Here is a 22,911-nt window from a genome sequence, read left to right on the forward strand (position 1 = left end):
GGACTCACCCCTTAAGACCTAAGCACCTCCCAGGGGCTCCGCCTCCTCACGCCATCACTTTGGGGGTTAGGATTTAACACAAAAATTTGGGGGAACACAAACAGTCTGTAGCATCAGTTAGCACAGTACAGGCACAAGAAAGGATGCTCATTATTTGAACATGAATTCAGTGGACACTCAAGTAATTCTAATAACCATATATTTTATTCCATAGCTTAAAAAAGTTGTTCATTGTCATCTCCTCATCTCCCAGAGGGAATTAAAGCTAGCCTGTGAAGTGGCCTAACAGAAGTACTGACAGTCTGAATTAGGAATCAACTATACTCTATCCAGTTCAACTCTTTCTTTTAACACACAGGAAAACAGGTTCAGCGAGTTTGGGAATTTGCCCAGAGAGACAGCACTCTGGGCTGAGCCAAGTGCAGACCAGGGTTCTTTGTATTAACGCAAACCTCTTCCATTTGTGTGGCCCTTCACAGCCTACAAGGAGCCTCCACGAGCTTATGGAGATGGCTTTCCCCACTCTGGTCTTCGGGAGGGTGTTTTGCATTCTCAGACCTGTGCTACAGCAGCTGATTGTATACTGACCCTAAAATTTGAAAAGAGATTTAAATACACACACACACACACACACACACACACACACACACACACACACACACATAAATGTGCCTGTATGTACATATATATGTATGTATGAAAGAAACAGCACCATATCTTCGAGCACCCCTTGCAGGCTACATACACCCTGGCAGACACAAAGCACAAAGAAAGAATAGTCTTCGGTTTGAGAATTCCCAAGGTGCCACTGACACTTCAGCAGAAACAGGCTTAGAAGTGTTTATGTTTTCAAGAGGCGTGGGAACACTTCTAGGCTCCTGTTTAATGAGTCTCACTTTGAGACAGAATGGTGACATCGGCCAGTCCCTCTTCATGCAGCTTTTCAGGAAGTCCTTCAAAAAATGAATTGTGAGCCCATTTATTTCTGCTCCCAGAATTTTTCCTTCTCATTATTTTGCTTTGTGGCAAGGTTGTATAGAAAGGTATGGGTATATGGGCATTATAAAGATAAGGGATATCATGTGAGGGAGGAACTCAGACAATAAATCCAAAAACACTGTGAAAATTAAAAATTCAAAGTCAGGGGTAGAGTGGAAGGCGATGTATTCTTTTCCCAGAGCTGCTACACACAATGCAACTGTCCTCAAAAGCAGGAATGGAACAAACTAGACATTCGGCTGCAGAAGAAAGCTGGGTCTTGGCTCTATAGTTTTCAATGTCTTTAGAATTGGGCTTGGCATCATCAAGTGTCTTTTCCCGAATAGGCCAGAGAAGATAAGTCTAGCCTGGTTTTTAAGGCCTTAGTCATCTCTGCGGCCAGCAGGTCATGGAGGGACACACCGTCGTGGGAGTACACCCAGTTTTTCCCCGTCCAGTCGTAGCGCTTGGGTCCGCTGCAAGAGAAAGCACATCACAGTCCGCCCGGAGGACGGCCCTTTAGGAGAAAGACTGATTCTGCAGATGCTGCCACCAAAAAATTGGAGTGAAACTCCAGAAAGTAATACTTAGTGAGGTATATATTTGACTTCTTGCTTTAGGGTTTTTCTTTTAAGAATAGTTACACAATTTACTTTCTGGAATAAATAAGAGAATCATTCTCAAGACCTCGAAACATCTGAACTCTACTGGTGAGTCTCTGCGTATCACATTCTGATCTGTGACTTTCCCCCGATTCACATGTGACACCTGCTGTATCAGAGCGGTGTTTTTAAAGTTAGGGTCCTTTTGTACCATTTGAGATGCTCTGTCCCTTGCACATATTATTATCATCATTTATGTATGTTCATAATGTTGTGCAACCACTACTGCTATCTAGTTCCAGAATATCCCATCACTGCAAAAGAGAACTCCATATCCATTTAGCAGTTACCCTATTCCCTCCTCTCCCAGCCCCTGGCAACCACCTATATAATTATTTAAAAAAAAATTTTTGTTTTTAAATTCAACTTTACATCCCTGAAATGAGAGTTTAAAGAGCTAGTTCCGTCACCTCAAGCTCATCGAGGGAATCAGAGTGGTGTGCGCGCTCACTTCATGCTGGAAATGCTGTGTTGTGTGGACACAGGTGGAGTTGGGTCTTGGCGTGTCTTGTTGTTCAGCTGTACTACTTGTGCCCATTAGTTGCACCTCCTCTCAGCCTGGCAGGGCAGTGGACACGCCAGCAGAGAGTGATGGGACCCGATGAGCACTTGAAGGAGGTGGGAGCAGAGGACACTGGGAGCCCATGAGAAGGGGCACCTGTGTGCTTAGGGAGAGATTCTCCAAAGTCCAAGATTGGAAGGAGTTCGCCAGGATGGAGGAAGGCTCGGAAGGGAAGCATCTTTCGGGGTATAAAAACATCAAGGATTTGCCCTGGCTGGTGTGTCTCCGTGGATTGCGAACTGAAAAGTCACCAGTTTGACTCTGGTCAGGGTCCGTGCCTGGGTTGCGGGCCAGGTCCCCAGTTGGGGGTGTGCCAGAGGCAACCGACTGATGTTTCTCCTGCACATCAATGTTTCTCTCCCTCTATTTTTCCCTCCCTTCCCCTCTCTCTGAAAATAAAATAAATAAAATCTTAAAGCAAAATAAACAAAACAAAATCAAGGATTTCTGTATTATCAACCAATGTTGGGGTTAGAACATTTCCTAATGATGGAGACAAAATGGACAAACCAAAAGGACTGAGGCCTTTGTTTTGTGTGCACAAATAGCTGAACACAAACCATCTGGACCACATTAAAAAGGCTAACAATCCAGACCAAACCCAGAGAGCATTCCCTTGGCCCTGGGCCCCCATGTGCTCCCAGTATGCCCGGCAGAGCGCGAGGAACAGCCAGGCCCCTCCACTGTTCCAGGGCCCCACCCAGACCCTCCTTTATTCCATCCTACAGCCTCCTTAGCGGGGCACAGTGGCCAGGAAAGGCCGCTCTTTCCACAGGACCTGAAAAGTTGTCAACTGAAAAACAACAACAAAAATCCACTGCCCCCCCAAAAAAATTCTCACAAATACAGTCCCATCCAAATTCTCACAAATGCAGTCCAAAGATGATTTTGGACTGATGTGAAAAATAGAGTAGGAAATAAAATTTTTATGAGGACATAGTATCTGTGATAGAAAATGGCTCCTTGGCAGGTTTTCACTCCAGATTCCCATTAGGAATTATAGATTTAAAAAAGGAATTTATTATTATCCAGAATTATATGCTTCTAAACATGCCTGGGGTAGGATCATGTTGCTGGTAGGTGTGTCCAAATACGATATGGACATTTTCAGGCTCCAGACACACAAAGAATCCTTTTAGTGGAGCCGTCACACTTGGTTCTGGTGCCCTGCCCGGTATTTACAAAGTCACTGATCCCCAAAGCTGACGGCTGGACTTGAGCTGGTCTGCCCAGTTTCTCATACTGGTTCCTCTGGAGACAAAGGATAAGAACGTACAGTCCTCATGCACTGCCACAGTGAGGGTTAGGGCAACTGTTTGAGGGCAAAGAGAGCAGGCTAACTGGCCCACATAAAGTAACCCCCCTCAACTTCAAGTAAACCAAGTCTAAAAAGCAATCAATTTGTGAATAAGGGACTTGCTAGAAATGACAGTGATTTCTGCAGTTGTTTTGTTGAATTATAACATAGTCCCTAGTCAGGTTAGTGTGAAGGAGGCATAACGCTTAATTAACCTGAGAAATAGTATAATATTAACTGCCTAAAAATGAGATCAAGGTTGGGGGAGGGGAGAAGTTAACTTTAAAAAGAAATATGAAAACACCAATAGGCTTTCAAAGAATTCTATGTCTAGTTATATTTGGGTCTTTCCCAATTCACAGTCAGTATGTTCTCTTTGGAAATGCTAACGAATGACCCACAGAGGCTGGTCTAATAGCGGCTTTGCTGGCATCTCCCTTTTACTGTCTTTTAACCACTTCAACAGTATCTGGAAGGATGAGGGACCCTCTCTCCCTACATGTTCTTGGGCCCTGAGATACAGCACAGCCATCTCCAGCACAATTTTTTATTCCACTAGATTGAAAGCACATCAATGGAAAAGCCACGGGGCATTAAATGCCTGTAATAGCAGTTTAAAACTCCATCCCACCTCCGCAGAGCACACGGCCCCCTTCTGCAAATGGAATTCAATTAACCTTTAACTGAGATGCTCAAAACAAACTAGAGGTCAAACTTCAACTTGCTTTGAAGACAAAGTGCAGCTTGTTCGGATGCTGCAATATCACAAGTGGCTTTTGAAAAGGCAGGGAAATGATTTAATAGAGAAAAACTATCTAGGCCAAGTTCTGAAAAGTTATTAATTTTTCACTTCAGATCTTGTTAACAGCCCAATCTCTGCTTACAGCAGCCAAATGATCACCAGACAGAAGTTACATAACCAAAATAAACTTTCCTACTGAGAAAAAGACATACGGTCAAACATCAGCGGAGGTCCACTTACATAGGTACTAACATCTGAGGGGGATAGATCTTAAATGGTCCATGATGTCATGTTTCAGACAAGCTTAACAACCAGAGATTTCGACTTCTGAACATACCTGGATGGGGAAGATAACCAGATTTGCTTGTTTGGGGTCTGCTTGTTGATCACGTAGGTTCCTAGATCTCCACCCAGTTTAATTGTTAAAACACCACTCTAGGGGATCAGGTAGGGGGTGGGGAAAGCATGAAGAAAATAAGATAAAGTTATCACTTCGTCATAATTGCTTCACGTTTTGTTATATCTCAACACTTTGCATTCATACAAGTGCACAATATACGTCATAATGTCTTTAGTGTTTAGAAATAGATCTCGCAGAGAGAACGCTGCTCTCAGAATCAGACTATGATTAATCACAACGCCTATCTCACAGTGCTTCTGCTCATTCCCTGTGAGTTCAGCAAGGTGGAAATCATCATTCTTCTCCTCTTGAGATGAGCACACAGAAGCCCACAGTATTGAGCGGCCTGTTTGAGGTATTACAGCTGGCAAATGGGAAGAGCGCTGCATCATCCGCATCCTGACTGCTGCCTCATTTGCTCACTGCCAGCCAGAACATACTAGAGAGTGTTAAAAAAGACACACAGCAACCCTCCTAGAGTATACCTCATTGGCCCACACATGGGACAGGACAAGTTCATTACCAAAAAATGGAAAAAAGGTAAGAGAAGAGGAAGTAATATAACCACCTGCTTTGCTTGTCTTAGCAGAGCAGCAGCCTCAGCCCCACTGGTAGAAGGCAGGCACTCCTTACCAGGGTTTTTATTTCCAGACCCTTCCCACGCATCTCATAAGCTTCTCAGACGCTCCTCTCCAGCTTTATTTTCCTCTACAGGAGCTGAGAATTCTTCAAAAGACCCGTTGGTCCAACTTTGCTCCATAAATGAATAAATGCTCATTTAAATTTGAAAACACTCTTTCAACAAAGGACCCCTTTAGTCCCAAGGCCTGCGGTTTCTTTAGAATGCGCAGGATAGATATTAAAGGAACAGCGACGACGCCACTAAGTGCCTCTGAATGGCGCTGGTGAACGGGGAGTCTCTCGCTGTTCCCCGTCCCTGCAGAAACTGCAGAGATACACGGCGCCCTTTCTCTGTGCCTTCTAGAGCCCGTCCCTCCAAGGAGCCCTGAATGGTTCTTACATTTTGTGTTTGGTTCACGAACACAAAGAGCTATTGAAAAGATGGAGAAAGTACCAGTAATAACATGATTGACAGGCATGAAATGGGGAGGACACTGTTCAATTATTTTTTAATAACTTTTCTTCTGATTAAAAAAAGCAGAGAAATGATAGAGACATTGGGAATTGACATTGGGAATACAGGTGATATAAATAATATGAACCTGACCCTCCACTACTTTAAGCCCCTTGAGAATAGATTTGTCTGTCCATTCTAGCGTCTTCAGTGTCTAGCATGTGCATTCTTCAGGTAAAATGCTAGATAGATACAACATACATTTGTGGTTGAACTAACGGAGTGGATGATAACCAGGTACTGTGATAACTTGTATCAAAGTTAAGGGCAAGGTTGCACAAGGCAGAAAGTCTCCACTCTCACCTCCCCACCCCCTCTTCCTGTTCATTGTGTGTAATTAGATTTTCCCCCCTATAGAATTTGAGGCTGTTCCCAAAGGAAAGTGGCAAGAGCAGGAAGGAAATGATCTGCCTTACTGGTTCACCAGGAGTTCTTACTGCTTTTGGAACTGTCTATAATAGACCAGATGAAAAGGGCATTTGTTCGTTACTGCTATTTCTCACGTACCAATCTGAGTCTATTTTGGGAGTGTGGGCAGATTTAAATGCAGGGGAGTGGGGTGGGGAGAGGATTAGAGACAGCCCAAACATTTAGCAGCTGCTGAGACAGGGGCGCTAATCAATCAGAACAGACCCCGGCCACAGCTGGTGAGGTTTATTAATTCCCACTCATCAATAGCAGCACTACACAGGTGGAAGCAAAAAATAGCAATTTCTTTTGTCAATAATTGAGTTATAGAAGTAGACACATATGGTATAACACATTAAGTCGGGGGACTTCATGTATTGTGTTGGCCAAAAAAAGTCTGTTACATTTTTTCTGTACAGTGGCTCTAGTAGTGCCTAGTTGGCTTTAACTTCATTCAAAACAATTTTGCTAGGCTGTATTGTGACAGCTGTCATACAAGTGTGCATTAGAAAAAGCTTCTAAAGTTTGGTGAATTTTTGTGTGGCCATTTTAATATTGAAGATGGAAGAAAATATGCAACATTTTTGGCGTATTATGCTTTATTATTTCAAGAAAGGTAAAAATGCAACTAAAAACGCAAGAAAAGATTTGTGCAGTGTATGGAGGTGCTATGACTGACCAAATGTGTCAAAAGTGGTTTGCAAAGTTTCTTGGTACTATTAACATTTTGGCCAAATAATTCTTTGCTGTGGGGCTGTGTTATGCATTGGAAGATGTTTAGCAGCACCCCTGGCCTCCATCCCCTGGAAGCCAATAGTGGGAGACAGCCGACATACCCAAAGATACCCAAAGATACTCAAAATACCCAAATCAATAAAGTTATTGGTGAAAATGAAAAATGTGTCTTTTATTTTACTGAAAAAATGTAACAGACTTTTTGGCCAACCCAATATATGTGGCTTCCCACACTCCTAAAACAGACACCAACTTACCCTTAAGGAATAAGAATAAATATGAAGCAAGCATCCATAACCTGAAACCCAGAGGTGGTCTTCAGGGATCTGCAAACAGCCTCCACCCTGAAGCCAAAACTATGCCGAGGGGTGTGTGGAGAAGTTTTTCTCAGGAGAGGCTCGAGAGCAGTCGGATTCTTACAGGGGGTCCTGACCCCAAAAGTTTCAGAAACCTGTCCTCTATGGCAGTAATAAACCAACAACATAGATCATGAAGAACATGGCAACAAGCAAATTCTCATTAAAAAAAAAAAAGAACCAATGCGTTCTCGGGTGTATCTGGACTAGATACCTTGGTCAGTAGCAAGCTAGCAAAATATCTATATATGCTGAGTAGCCTCAATGAAAGTGTGTTTTGGAAAAATTATATGGGCCCCATTTCACTTATATAGTGAATCAACATTTATTACTGGGCAATGTTCCTCCAGGCATTGGGGTACCAAAAATGAACAGTGTCCATACTGCCAAGGAACCCAGACTAGTCATGGGAAGTGATGTGTAAATAGACAGTGAAAATGTATGGTGATCGGTGATCTGCGGAGTTATCCTCAGAGAGCTGGGTAAAGAAGGAGCAGTGGTGTCTGCCTGGAACACCTAGGAGGGCTTCACAAAGGAGGTGACATCCAACTGGACCCTGTAGGGGTTCAGAACAGGTCTCCCCAAAATGTGCACTTTGGCATGTGAATTGTTTTGAGCTGACAGCAATTAAGACCCTGTGGTTCCAGGAAACTTTTACTTATCCCTTAAGTAATTTACATTTGGGGCCTTGCCCATAATAGAAGTTATTACCAGAAATAACTTTTTATGACCTAGGTATATGGCAGGGCAAACTTCTAATTACTGAACGTTTGCTCTTCTTACTGTCCCTCCATGACCTTTCTCCCCTCTGAAGCCCCAAGGTGCCTTAACTTACCTTGAGCTCAGAGTGCCATATATACCTCAGTTTAACTTACTGTCCCTGAATCTCTTATATTTGTGGGGTCTCTGACTCTCTCATGTATGTGGAGTTCCCATGCATATATATGTAATTAAATTTGGTTATTTCCTCTTGTTAATCTGTCTTATGTAAGTTTATTAGACCAGCTGAAAGAACCTAGGAGGGCAGGATAAAATTTCTTCCTACCCCAGAACCCTGAGAGCAGGAAGAGACTGTTTTCCAAGAAAGCTCAGGTAATAATGTTACAGGTATTCTACTGCCTATAATGTACTTCAACTGATTTATTGTATATGTAAAATATGTTAAATTAGCCTCTGAAAGACTAATCAGAAACTCACACTGTAGAGTAGTTAGCATTTCAAAATATTTAATCAGAAGTCCAAACTACAGAGGCAGCTACTACATTCCCTCAGTTTTCTACATTTACACTACAGAATTCCCTGATTAGCAAATAATTTGCTAGAAATAATTTTTTTGCTGGTGAGTAGAGTGATACTCAAGATATATGGGTTGGCTTAGGAAAAAAACAGGTGCTTCTTGCTTTGCAGGAAGGGGTTCCACTCAGTTACGGGGTCTGGAAAGCCCAGCAGCTGAGTCACTCTTGAAAGAGACACAGAAGGGAGGATTCAGTTGGGTCCTGTGACCTGCCACTGAGCAGAAGCTTTTGTTGCTGGATTCAATGAGGTCAACAGAATCCAGCTGCTAGAATACTGGCACATTTGCTTCTAATGAAACATTTATGCAAAGTACTTGGGCCAAGGCGGAGCTTCACCAATCCTACTAGAACAGGGGGTGTGACTGTTTTTGTGACATATTAATCAATGTTTGCACGTGCGGCAGAGGTTTGCCTGGGACTGGGTTTTCCTCTAGCTACAGCCCTTGGTAGCTAGAGGAAGAGGGGACCTGTAGCTTCCCCCTCTCTAATCATCCCACAGATGGTGCGGTTGGCCAGGCCAGTGCGTCATGGTTCCCAGGCAGCTCTGCCCTCTGAGGCTGCCTGCACTTCTAAAACACTGCCTGGGCACTAGAGCTGCATCTGCTGCTGCTGACAGCAATCGTTAAAACCACCTGGGAGGCGTTCATTCCTTTCTTGCCCTGTTGCCTCTATTTTTACCAAGTCCCTCACTCTCCTTACAACCAGGCTTCATAGCTCCGGGACTTTGCTGCCTGCTCCACCTGAGAGGATCCCTTCTCCATCCAGCACTCCAACAGCTATATCCAACAGCATCTCTATCAGTTTAGCCTGACAGCTGCTTTTCCTAAATAATTCCATGGTCCAACCCAAAATGCAAACCTCAGGACATTTCCTGGTATTAATTAATTGCTATCAAGAGGATTAAGCTCTGAAGGGGATTACTCCCAATGGTAAAAAAGAACTGCTCTCTAAGGCCTAAGCAGTAATCCTAAATCCAAAGGCTGACCTTTGCTAAAGTCTGCCACCTGGTGGCCAGTAGACACCAAAAGGCACTCACCTGGCTTCCAGGATCTAGGGCTCAAGCTTCATTCAACCCAAAAGTTCCAACCCAAGATGCCAATTAGAATCAACTGGGGAGGGGGTTTTAAAACTTTAAAACTCCAAATGCCTGATCTGGGCCACACCCCAGACCCACTGAATAAAAACTCCTACAGGGGGGACCCAGCGATGCACATTAAATCTCAGGTGAGCTTCTAAAACATACACTTCCTATGAATGCACCCTGACCTCCTGTGTGAGAGCCTCCCAGGAGCGGGGCCCCTGTCAGTGCAGCCTGAATACTGCTCAGGCAGTACCTTACCCTGGTTAGGACTAGTGGTCTAGTTCAGTGTTCCACATGTCTGCCTGACGGCACAAACACGCGCTCAGTCCCTTTCTGATTTATCTTCATGGGTACTGAGTGAAGCTGGAGAACCTCTATTTTTAATAAAAAATGAGGCTCAAAGAGGCTGAGTGACTTGCCCAAGGTCACAAGCCTGGTGGACGAGGGCTGGAACGTGAACCCTAGTCTTTTGGTCTCACCCTGAACCACAGGCTCTTGGATGCTTACTTCTGCTAGAGGGGAATTCTTTATTTTAGTGAGCTAAAATGCTTCGGGAGCAAACAGAAAAATGAAATAAGTGAAGAGGTACCCCAAAGGAGACATCGTAGTCTTCAAATGTGTAAGGTTTGTCTGCAAGGTCTTCAAAGAACTCTGCCAAGGAGTCCAGCGTCTCCTCTGCCAGTCTTTCGTAGGTGGCCTCATCGAGAGAGCTGCAGGGAACCAAAACCACCAGAACACGTGCTTACTGAACCGTTCCAGTTTATTAACACCACACGCCGCGTTCATTTGTTTAGATCTAAAAAGCTGATGGGGAATAGCTAACGTGTACAGAGCAAACATTAAACAGCATAAAGGGCTAACAGTAAAGTAATAGGCCTTTCTTCCCAAATAGGCAGCCCCCATCCCCAGAGTCAACTATGATGACAGTCTCTTCTGTATCCTTCCAAAAATTTTATGTTCTTTTTAATATTCAAATGGAAGCGCATTTGGCCCTGGCCCAGTAGCTCAGTTGGTTAGAGAGTTGTCCCAATACACCAAGGTTGTGGGTTCCATCCCTGGTCAGGGCACATATCAGAATCGACCAATGAATGCATAAATAAGTGGAACAACAAATCGATGTTTCTCTCTCTCTAAAATCAATATATTAAAAAAAAATTAAAAAGCAAAACAAAACAAATGAGGGATATTACAGTTTTCATAAATACATTTTGGAAATTGTTCCATATCAGCACATATGGATTTTCATATTTTATTCAACCAGTCCCCTTTAGCTAGAGGTTGAGGTTTCCAATGCTATTATTATTAAAATTTATGGCAAACCACAAAGTGGGATAAAATATTTGTATTACATACATCTAAAAATGACTTATTTCTAGAATATATAAACAACCCTTACAAATTAATAAGGAAAAAAACCCAATAGAAAAAGGGGTAAAATATTTAAACAAATCTCATTTCAAAAAACAAGATATCCTAGTGGTGAATGAATGTATGAAAAGGTGCAGAACTTGTTGGTCTTCAGAAAAATAGAAATTAAAAAATCACAATGGGATACTTCCAGAATGGCTAAAATAAGAGAGACAGATAGTGTCAAGAGTTTGCCAGGGAGTGAAGCAACCAGAGCTTTCAGATACTGGTTGCTGATGGGCCAGTAAATGGAACAATCACTTCTGAAAACTGTTCGGCAGTATCAACTAAAGTCGATTACATTTGTATATCTGTTCCAGCCTTAGATATATACCCAACAGAAACGCATACCAGACTTCCAGTCAAGATGGCGGCATAGGTAACACAGCTCAACCACATCGACCACAACCACATCAAAATTACAACTAAATTATAGAACAACTATCACTCAGAACTGTCACAAATCGAGTTGAATGAAGTCTGACAACTACGGAATTAAAGAAACCACATCCATCAAGACTGGCAGGAGGGATGGAATATGGAATGGGCTGGTCCCACACACACTCGTGGTGAATAAAAATTCAGGAGGGGTATCTTGGGAGCGAGGAGTCCCTGCCCCACCTGCCCCAGCTCAGGATACCAGTGACAAGACGGTAATTCCCCATAACATCTGGCTGCAAAAACCAGTGGGGACTCAGTAGGTGGAATAAACTTCCGGAGTCCCAAGCAGTTCCTCTTAAAGAACCCTGACACAGGCTCATCTACTCAGACTCACTCCTTCTGAGCTCCAAAACCAGGGACATAGCTTGGATGGCACCAGTGGCACACAGGGAGGAAGGGGAGGGTCTGTCATCAAGGCAAGAGGTAGGGGGCGGATTTCTCCCAGATAGAAATGCCACTGTCCCTTTTCTGAACCCTTCCCCCACAGAGCCACAGAGCCGGCAGGTGGGTGCCTCATCTGAGACTCCATCAACCTGGCTAATACTGTTTGCCCCGTCCTGGAGTTCCCCCTAGGCACCATCCTACCCAATCTGTTAACAGACTTTTCCATATGAATGGCTGATCTTGGCTCCTGCTTCACAATTTCCTAAGTCCTCTCAAAAAGCCACAGCGGATCTCAGTGAGCCCCTAGCCCCCGTACATCTTGCTAAGCGGCCCCCGGCATGACACTAGCAGCAGCCAGCCTAGATTCATAGTTTGGCTTTGCCTGGGAATCTCCAAGCCCAGCACAAGTAGCAGCCATCTCCGATTGTTTTATAGCCCAGTCAGGGAGGCAAAACACAACTGGGGGCTGACCTTGGCCTGCACCGCCAGGGAAACCACAGAGTCTGTGCAACCAGTGGACAGCTACAGACCACGTCAGGGCACCACCACCCTGCCCCTGCACAGCCGATCCTCCGCAGAGGATGGAGGTTGGGGGTCAGTGGTCAGTCAATCCTTGCAACTGACTGGCTGGGGTAAATCTCTCCCATTGACTTGCCAAAAGCAATCAAGGCTTAACTACAAGAGAAGGGTGTACTCAGTCCCCACGGAGGGTGAACCTTGAGTACCCAGCTTGGGTGATAGAGGAGGCTTGTGCCACGGGACCCTACAGGACACCTAATACATTAGGCCACACTACCAAAACACGGAGTCAAAATAGCTCTACCTAATACATAGAAACTAGTATAGGGAGGCTGCCAAAATGAGGAGACAAAGAAACATGGCCCAAATGAAAGAACAGATCAAAACTCCAGAAAAAGAACTAAACAAAAACAAAGATAAGCAATCATTAGATGCAGAGTTAAAAACACTGGTTATAAGGATGCTCAAGGAACTTAGTGAGGACCTCAACAGCATAAAAAAGATGCAGTCTGAAACAAAGGATTCACTAATTGAAATAAAGAACAATTCACAGGGAAGCAACAGTAGAGTAGATGAAGCACAGAATCAAATCAATGATTTGGAACATAAGGAAGCAAAAAGCAACCAATCAGAACAAGAAGAAAAAAGAATAAAAAAATAAATAAAAACAAACCGAAGATAGTGTAAGAATCCTCTGGGACAACTTCAAGAGGTCCAACATTCGCATCATAGGGGTACCAGGAGAAGAGAAAGAGCAAGAAATTGGAAATCTATTTGAAAAAATAATGAAAGAAAACTTCCCTAATTTGGTGAAGGAAATAGACATGCAAGTCCAGGAAGCACAGAGAGACCCAAATGAGATGGATGCAAAGATACCCTCACCAAGGCACATCATAATCAAAATGCCAAAGGTTGAAGGTAAAGAGAGAATGTTAAAAACAGTAAGAGAAAAGAAGTTAGTTACCCATAGGGGAATTCCCATAAGACTGTCAGCTGATTTCTCAAAAGAAACTTTGCAGGCTAGAAGGGATTGGCAAAAAATATTCAGTCATGAAAAGGAGGGACCTATAGCCAAGATTGCTTTACCCAGCAAAGATATCATTTAGAGTCGGAGGTCAGGAAAAAAGCTTCCCAGACAAGAAAACATTAAAGGAGTTCACCATCACCAACCCATTATTATATGAAATGTTAAAGGGTCTTATTTAAGAAAAAGAAGATCACACCTATAAGTGGAACCTAATCAACAAAATAAACAAGTGAGCAAAATAGAACCAGAGGCATGGAAATAAAGAACAAACTGACAGTGACCAGAGGGGAGGGGTGAAGAGGACAATGGGGGGCAAGGAGAAGGGTCAAATCAAAGTATATGTATAAAGGACCCATGGACAAGAACAATGCTGTGGGGGATTGAATGTGGGAGAGGGGGTGTGGGCAGGGCAGGGGAGAGCAATGGGGGAAAAATGGGGACACTTACAGCTGAACAACAATAAAAAAAATTTTTTAAAAAGATCAAAACTAGGAACAATAACATGGCAAAAAATACCTATCAACAATTGAATCTAAAAAACAAACTAAGCAAACAAGAAGAATAGAGACAGAATCATGGATACAGAGATAGTTGGATGGTTGCCAGAGAGGGGGATGTGGGGGAAGGGGGAAGAGTTGAGGGGATGAAGAAGAGCAAACAGGTAGCCCTGGCTGGTGTGGCTCAGTGGACTGAGCGCTGGCCTGAGAACCAAAGGGTTGCCTGTTGGATCCCCAGTCAGGTAACATGACTGGCTTGCAGGCCGGCTCCCGAGTAGGGGGTGCTTGAGAGGCAACCACACATTGATGTTTCTCTCCCTCTCTCTCCCTTCCCCTCTGTCTAAAAATAAAATAATAAATAAAATCTTAAAAACAACAACAACAACAACAACAAACTTCCATAAAAAATAAAAAGTACAAATAGATGGTTACAGAATTGTCAGGGGGATGTAAGATGCAGAGTTCAAAACACTGGTTATAAGTATAGGAAATGGAGTAGCCAAAGAACTTACTCACGTGACCCATGGACAAGAACAATGTTGGGGGAATTGCTTGAGGGAGTGGGGATTGTTGGGTGGTGGAGGGCAAAGGGGGAAAAATTGGGACAACTGTAATAGCATAAGCAATAAAATTTTAAAAAAAGAAATGCATACCTAGCAAAAAACAGACCCAAAGTGATGGTTACCACAGAGGCGGGGGTGAGGATGGGCAAAATAAGAAAATTAAGAGATACAAACTTCTACTTATAAAATAAAAAGTTATGGGGATGTAATGTATAGCACATGTTTTATTAATTAATAACGTTGTAATAACTTTATAGTGTGACAAATGGTTACTAGACTTATGGAGGTGATCATTTGTTATGGTATATAATTTAATACCATATCATTAAAAATAACATGGTAGACAGTGATGTGGAGAGATGTTTATAAGTGATGCTGCTAAGGAAGAAAACAGGTTCCGTATGGGATGGCCTTTTTTTTTTTTTTTAACTTTAACAATAAGAGAAAGGGCAAAAATAATAGAAGTGCACGTATGTGTGTATATGTTGGAGAAAGAGAGGGAGAAAGAGATCTGATGTGGAAGGTGTTCATCTTACCCTGGATTGCCCAAAGTTCCTGCTGTTCTCCAGTTCATCAAACAGACACTCTGTTTTTTGACATTCAGCATCTGGATGAGGCAGTGAAGGCTCAAACTCTAAAAGCCAAAGTTAAGAACATTGCAATTTTTCAGCATATTACAGTCCATTAATGAAAGTTTAAATAGCACCACTTCTACATTCAACAATATCATGTTAAGAGTTTTCCAGGAGCATTTCTTAGGAATTTTTTCACCTTCTTTTAATGTATTACAAGGAGTTTTCCCAGTCTCTAAGCCTGTGCTGTCCAGTATAGTAGCCACCAGTCTCATGCATTTAAATGTAAATGTATTGAACTAAAAGAAAATTTTAAAAGTCAGTTCCTTAGTTGCATCGGCCACATTTCAAGTGTCCTGTGGCCTCAGTGCGTAGTGACACACACATAGAACAAACCCATCGTCACAGAAAGTTCTGCAGGACAGCGCTGTTCTACATAAACTGCAAGCACGAAGCTGGAAAGTATCAGTAACACCCCTAGCATTTGCCTAAAACAAGCAACAACACATAGCAAGAGACAGCAGTGGGCTGCCGTCCAGAAGGGAGGTTCTGACTGCAGAGAGCTGTCTCACAGATCTGATTAGTTAACTTGATCTGCAGGAGACCATGTGACCTATTGATTTCTTTCACTACATAACTGCTGGGCGTCCAGCTTTACTGACCAGCTGAAGGGACGGAAAAAATAACGGGGACGGGGGTGGCGGGGGAAGTGAGTAGAGAACTAGAAAAGGGGCCCTCGCAGAGGGTTCTACCCTAGTGCACGAGTGCACGAGAGCACGGAGCCTGAGAAGGGAGAGAAAAGTCAGGCCGGAGTGGAGACAGCAAGGGAGGTGAGAGAAAGGCGGAGGCTACAAGACCTCAGCTGGGAAGCCACCTAAGTGCTTTAAGAGGCTGCCACCTCTTAATAGTTACATTCACCAAAGGTCACTCTGATTGCCACTAAGGGGTCTGAGACTGTGAGTTTTGGTTCCTGAGCCCTGATCAAGCCCTTGAGACAAGCAGAAGCCGCGGGGCTGAGAGGCGAGTAGAAGAGGCAAATGGGGAGGGGGATGCAGAGCGCAGGCGACATGTCTAAAAAGCTCCACGCTGAGGAAGTCGGAGCAGCCGAAATAACCGCAGTTACAGCTACAACACATGCTAGACTGTTCACAATATGCCAGGCATTGTTCTCAGTCTTCACAGAAACGGACTAGTTTAGTACGTCGCCTCACGTACTGCCCGCCGGAGTCACAACGGGCGCGCGTGCGCAGAGCGTCACCCGGTGCGCGGTCTCCCTCCATCTGCGCGCGCGGCCCCGTGGCTCTCTGGCGGGTACTCACTGCATGGCTGGACGCACAGGCCACAGCCGTCCCGGCCCGCGGGTCTCCGTGCCCACTGAGTGGCATGTTTCTCGTCTGCCGCGGGGTCCTAGCTCTGGTCTGCGCCAAGACCAGTAGCGCCGAGCGGGGTACTAGGCCAGCAGCCGAGCGGAGTCCGAACGTCCACATCCTCCCCGCGATCTGCGGCCGCTCCGCCCTCCCACCCAAGGGCGCCGCGGCGACACCTGGTGGCCGGGGGCCGCAGGCGCCGCTGCTCAGCCCTGTGCCCACGACCTCTCTTCTACAGGCTCTGTGAAACGGTCAGAGGTTAGACCTCAGGAAGAACTTCCCAGCTTTGCACTTTTTGTGTATTTAACAAAAATGGAGAGGCCACTTTGTTCAAAGCACGGATCTCCCTCTTGGGCAACACAGTGAATGAGCAACCAAGGTTCCTGACCGCGGAGACCTTAGCCTAGTGACCCATTGCTGCAGAAATTCTAAACAGGAAGGATTTGGGAGTGCAGTCTTGCTGGGAACTGACAGGATGCAGGTCTTGAAGCTGCTTGGCGGCCGGTATAGGTTACAACAATTAGAAGTGTGCACACAACTTGGGCTGCCTGGCTTATATCCGGACACTGCACACTTGCTAGCTTCTGTAAAATGGATTTTATAAAAGTTTCTATTTCATAGGGTTGTAAAAATAAAATGAATTAATCCGTGTAACGTTTTGTTGGACAGGCCCTGGACCCTAATAAGTGCACAGTATTAAGTTGTTAATACATTTTATTTATTTATTTATCTATTTATTTATTATTGTTATCCTATTACAGTTGTCCCAATTCCCCCCACCCCCTTGCCCTCCTCCGCCCATCCCATCCCATCCACCCCACTCTCATAGTCAATACCCACACCGTTGTCCATATCCAGGGTCATTCATACATGTTCTTTAGTCTCTTCCATTCTTTCCACTATTATCCCCCTCCCCCCGCCCCTCTGGCCCCTGTCAGTCTTCCATGTTTCCATGTCTCCGGTTCTATTGTGCTCATTAATTTATTTTGTTAATTAGATTCCTCTTGTAAGTGAGATCATATAGCATTTGTATTTGACTGACTGGCTTATTTCACTTAGCATGATATTCTCCAGTTCCATCCACGCTGTTGGAAAAGATAGGAGTTCTTTCTTTTTGCTGGGTAGTAGTCCATCCTGTAAATGTACCAGAGTTTTTCCATCCACTCATCTGCTGATGGGCACTCAGGCTGTTTCCAGCACTTGGCTATTATAAATAGTGCTGCTATGAATGTAGGTGTGCATGGGTTCTTTTGGATTGGTGTTTCAGGATTGTTAGGGTATATTCCCAGCAGTGGAACTGCTGGGTCAAAAGGCAGTTCCATTTTTAATTTTTTTAGGAAATTCCATACTGTTTTCCACAGTGGCTGTACCAGACTGCATTCCCACAACAGTGCACTAGGGTTCCCTTTTCTCTATCCTCACCAGCACCTTGTTGTTTGCTGATTTATTGATGATGGCCATTCTGACAGCTGTGACGTGATATCTCATTGTGGTTTTAATTTGCTTCTCTCTGATGGCTAGTGATGTTGAACATCTTTTCATCTGTCTATGGGCCATCTGTATGTTCTCCTTGGAGAAGCAGCTGTTCAGGCCCTTTGCTCATTTTTTTAATTGGATTTTTTGTCTCCCTGGTGTTGAGTTTTATGAGTTCTTTATATATTTTGGAGATCAAATCCTTGTCTGATGTATGGCTGGCAAATATGTTCACTCTTTTCATTTTGATGATGGTTTCTTTAGCCGTGCAGAATCTTTTTAATTGAATGTAGTCCATTTGTTTATTTTTTTCCTTTATTTCCCTTGCTCTAGGAGATATATTGGCAAAAATATTGCTATGTGGGATATCTGAAAATTTACCACCTATATTTTCAGCTAAGACTCTTATGGTATCAAAACTTATATTTAAGTCTTTTATCCATTTTGAGTTTATTCTGGTGTATGGTGTAAGTTGGTGGTCTAGTTTCAGTTTTTTACATGTACCAGTCCAGTTCTTCCAACACCATTTATTGAAGACACTATTTTAATTCTATTGTATGCCCATGCCCCCTTTATCAAATATTAATTGGCCATACAAACATGGGTTTATTTCTGGGCTCTCTGTTCCATTGATCTATATGTCTGTTCTTATGCGAGTAATAGGCTGTTTTGATTACAGTGGCCTTGTAGGATAGTTTTATATCAGGTATTTGATCCCTCCAACTTTATTTTTCTTTCTCAAGATTTCTGAAGCTATTCAGGGTCTTTCTTGGTTTTATATAAATTTTTGGAGTATTTGTTCCAAATCAGTGAAATGTGCTATTGGTATTTTAATAGGGACTGCATTGAATCTATTGATAGCTTTGGGTAGTATGCACATTTAATGATGTTAATTCTTCTAATCCATGAACAGGTGTATGCTGCTATTTATTCATATTTTCCTCAATTTCTTTCTTCAGTGTTCTATAGTTTTTTGAGTACAGGTCTTTTACTTTCTTGGTTAAATTTATTCCTAGGTACTTTATTTTTCTTTTTGCTATAGTAAATGCAATTTTCCCCCTAGTTTCTCTTTCTGATAGTTCATTGTTGCTGTACAAAACTGCCATCGATTTCTGAATATTGACTTTGTATCCTGCTACTTTGCCATATTCACTTATTAAGTCGAGTAGTTTTTTGGTGGAGACTAAAGGGTTTTCTATGTTCATGTCATTGCAAATAATGACAGTTTTCTTCTTCTTTCACAGTTTGGATGGCTTTTATTTCTTTTTCTTTTCTGATTGCTATGTCTAGGACTTTCATTTTGTTGTTGAATAGAGTGGTGAAAGTGGACACCCTTGTCTTGTTCCTGATCTTAAGGGAAAAGCTTTTAGTTTTTGCCCATTGAGTATGATGTTGGCAGTAGGGGTTTTTTTTTTGTTTTGTTTTTGTTTTGTTTTGTTTATGGCCTTTATTATTTTGAGGTATTCTCCTTTTATTCCCACTTTGCCGAGTGTTTTTTTAATCATAAATGGGTGCTGGATTTTATGAAATGCTTTTTCAGCATCTATTGATATGATCATGTGGTTTTTGTCTTTCATTCTGTTTATGTGGTGCGTTACATTTACTGATTTGTGAATATTGTACCATCCTTGCATCCCTGTGATAAATTCCACTTGATCACAGTGTATGGTCTTTTTAATGTATCCCTGGGTCTGTATTTACAATATTTTGTTAAGGATTTCAGCATCTATGTTCATCAGAGATACTAGCCTGTAATTTTATCTCTGTGTCTTTACCTGGTTTTGGAATTAGGATGATACTAGCTTCGTAAAAAGAATTGGGAAGCCCTCCCTCTTCTTGAAATTTTTGGAACAGTTTGAGAAGAATAAGAACTAGTTTTTTTTTGAATGTTTGGCAAAATTTGCACGGGAAGCCATCTGGTCCAGGGCTTTTGTCTGCCAGGAGTTTTTTGATTACTGCTTCTATTTTGCTAGTTATCATTGGTCTATTCAGTGTTTCTGCTTCTTCTGGATTCAGTTTTGGAAGACTGTATGTTTGTAGAAATTTATCCATTTCCCTCAGGTTATCCAATTTCTTGGCATAGCGTTGTTCATAGTAATTTCTTACAATCCTTTGTATTTCTGTGGTTGTTACTTCTCTTTTCATTTCTGATTTTATTTATTTGGGCCCTCTGTCTTTTTTTCTCGATGAGTCTGGTTAACAGTTTGTCAGTTTCGTTTATCTTTTAGAAGAACCTGTTCCTGGATTCATTGATGCTTTGAATTGCTTTTTTAGTCTCTATGTCATTTAATTCTGCTCTAATCTTGATTATTTCCTTCCTTCTACTTGCTCTGGGTTTTGTTTTTTGTTGTTCCTCCAGTTCTTTTAGATGTAGGATTAGGTTGTTAATATATTTTAACAGAAAACTTTAAGTTATATATTGCAAAGGAATACAAATCACAAAATTTTCTTCATATTTTATATATACTTCAGAAAATGTCAAATATAGGTAGCAAAGAATATCATTTTTATAGGGAAGGTAGTGGGTAGAGAAGATGGATAATGGCTAACATTCTTCCAGAGTCATCTTGGTACTTTGTGAATAGTGGAAAGTATAAAGATGTAGAACACTAAATTACAACTGTTAAAGAGGAACATAAACTAATGGGCATCAGCACTGAGTAGGAGAGTATGTACAACTAAGGGTGGGGCCAATCAAGGAAGTCTTCATGGAAGAAGTGGCATTTGCACAGGGCCTTGAATAATAGGATAGAAGGGATGGGATCTGACTGGCTATCTGGTAGTCTAGGGCATTCTTTTGGATGAGAGACATTCTACCACATTTAATTAATTGTAAGTCATTTAAAAAAAAAGATTTTATTTATTTGTTTTTAGAGAGGAAGGGGAGAAGCGAGGGAGGGAAACATCAATGTGTCGTTGCCTCTCATGCACCCCCTACTGGGGTCATGGCCTGAAACCCAGGCATGTGCCCTGGCTGGGAATAGAACCAGCGACACTTTGGTTCACAGGCCGGCTCTCAATCCACCGAGCTACACCAGCCAGGGCAATTCATTGTAAGTAGTCATTTATTGAGTGCCTGTTATGTATATGCCAGGCAGGTATGGAGAAACTATTTTCCCACTGCAAAGTGTCTGAGGATACTTTGCTTGTCACAACAGTCCTGGATAGGCAGAGTGTGTGCATTGGCATCTAGTGGGTAGAGCCCAGGGATGCTGTTAGACATCTGGCTGTGTACAGGACAGCCCTACCATGACAGAGAACTATCCAGTCCAAAATGTTAGTTGTGCCAAGGCTGAGAATCCCTCCTCAAAGCCACACCAGAAGGATCCACAAAGGCAAAGGCAAATGTTTTGGTTGTTGGCCAGGGCCCCAACCCTACCACACCAGCAGGTAGACCCCTCCTCACGTCCTCAGAACTTCATTATATAGTTAGAGAATTGCACTATTATCAACCAGCATTCTTAGCACATTCTGGCATAGAAGGGGCCTGGCAATGCTCCAATATCCTGCAAAGTTGGTATCTCTGCCCTATCTTTTCCGCCAAGGAAACAGGCTCAGAGTAGCCGGGCAGAGGATGTTAAGGCCACGCGAGAATCTGTCCTTCTCCTGACCCTGGAAGTGGTCCGAGGGATCAGGCACATTTGATAAGAAACGGGGGCCCATTGAGGGATTCAGTAGGACCCAGCCCCTTTCCCCACCCCTCTAGGTTGCTTCAGCCAAAGGGCAGGTGCTAGGAGGTAGTGTATAGGCCATTCCAATGCCCATCCGGTTGAGGCAGGGTGGGGGTGGGGGGATATCCCTCCAACTCACATTCCCTGCCTTTAGGGTACTTTGATAGGATTTATGCTAGGGCAGTGGTTCTCAAAATGTGTGGACCAGCAACTTCAGCGTCACCTGGGGACCTGCTAGAATGCACGTTTTCGGGCCCTGTCCAGATTCACTGGATCAGAAACTCTGGGGGTGGGCCCAGCAATCTGTGTTTTAGCAGGTCCTCCAGGGAAATCTCATGCACCCTAAAGTCTGAGAACCGCTGCGGTATGGTACTAGGGTACTTCTTGGGCAACTTTGTAAATTGAGCCAATGTGGCCGGGTTGAGTTTTCTAAATATAAAAATCTAAATCTAAAATGTGTTTCAAACCACGGCACTCCTGTCAGTCCCCTTTCACTGCCATCAAGATAAGGGCTCTTCTCGCTCCCTTCCGTGCGCCCGACTCTCCAGCTAATCTGAATGTACCCGTTAGGGTTAGGTTTTGCCGAGTATACGGAGAACAAGGAAATAATATTTTAAACAATTTAGAAGTTTATTCTCTTTCACATCCAATGAGAAATCAGCAGTCTAGGGTTCTTGGGCAGTAAAAGTTTTCAGAGATTTAGACTCCTTCTGGCTCCTGGCTCTACTAGCTGCGCTGTGGCCCTTGTTTCCATGGTCCAAAATACTTGCTAGTATTTCAGCCACTACACATGCACTCTAGGCAGCAGGGTGGAGGGAATGGCGCCCTCTCCCTTTAAAAGACACATTTTGAAACTTGCACTTAATATTTCACTTGCACCTCATAGTGCGACTCTATCTACCTGCAAATATAGCGATTTAGTTGAGCAGCCAGTGTGTCCAAATAAAATTTGAAAGTCCTGTTGTTAAAAAAAAAAGTGGAGGAATGGATATTAGGAGGCATCTAGACATTTTTCCCTTTCCAAACTGCACATAGTTTCTAGAACAAGTACTGTTTTCTTTTTGCTTTGGGTCGTCCCTCATGTTGTTCTGGGCCTCCCGTCTCGTTGCTTGGTATGGAAGATTGGGTTTCCCAAAGAGGACCACACCATATTTATCTTGCCTCATGTGGTCTTTCAGACTGACATTCCCCAGAAGTGATGCTATGTCACTTCCAATTACGTCAAAGAGAGGGTATAGTTTTTTTTGGTGGGGAGAATTCTCCTCTTTCTGGGGATTCTTGCTCTGGGGATCAGCCGTCATATTTTGAGGAATCCAAACTACCCAAGCAGAGAGACGAC

The 22,911-nt window shown here is 43.2% G+C and overlaps 1 protein-coding gene across 2 annotated transcripts; it reads right to left on the reverse strand.

Annotated features, from left to right (window-relative positions):
- Positions 1–644: 644 nt before the first annotated feature.
- Positions 645–16,574, reverse strand: FXN (frataxin). Of its 2 annotated transcripts, none has more exons than XM_054583050.1 (5): positions 16,381–16,574; positions 15,026–15,123; positions 10,241–10,361; positions 4,579–4,676; positions 645–1,454 (listed from the first exon to the last, which is right to left on the reverse strand). In XM_054583050.1, the coding sequence occupies exons 1-5, from the start codon at positions 16,546–16,548 to the stop codon at positions 1,304–1,306; spliced, it is 636 nt and encodes a 211-aa protein (XP_054439025.1). In that variant the 5' UTR covers positions 16,549–16,574; the 3' UTR covers positions 645–1,303. The 2 variants fall into 2 exon arrangements, with proteins under 2 accessions (XP_054439025.1, XP_054439024.1); XM_054583049.1 differs by lacking the exon at positions 645–1,454 and adding an exon at positions 2,053–2,441.
- Between the last annotated feature and the right edge of the window lie 6,337 nt (positions 16,575–22,911).

Source organism: Pteronotus mesoamericanus, unplaced genomic scaffold (genome assembly GCF_021234165.1).
Source record: "Pteronotus mesoamericanus isolate MK-2021 breed Mesoamerican mustached bat unplaced genomic scaffold, CSHL_Meso_final contig_73, whole genome shotgun sequence".
NCBI lineage: Eukaryota > Metazoa > Chordata > Mammalia > Chiroptera > Mormoopidae > Pteronotus > Pteronotus mesoamericanus.

What these genes read in the sequence shown, in the direction of transcription:
- FXN (XM_054583049.1), bottom strand. Translation starts at nt 16,548, where the DNA reads ATGTGGACGTTCGGACTCCGCTCGGCTGCTGGCCTAGTACCCCGCTCG. An exon ending in GGAACTTTGGGCAATCCAGG is followed by an intron (nt 10,362 to 15,025) that starts GTAAGATGAACA and finishes GGTTCCCTGCAG; the next exon opens with CTCTCTCGATGAGGCCACCT. An exon ending in TGGTTATCTTCCCCATCCAG is followed by an intron (nt 2,442 to 4,578) that starts GTATGTTCAGAA and finishes GTGACTTTTCAG; the next exon opens with TTCGCAATCCACGGAGACAC.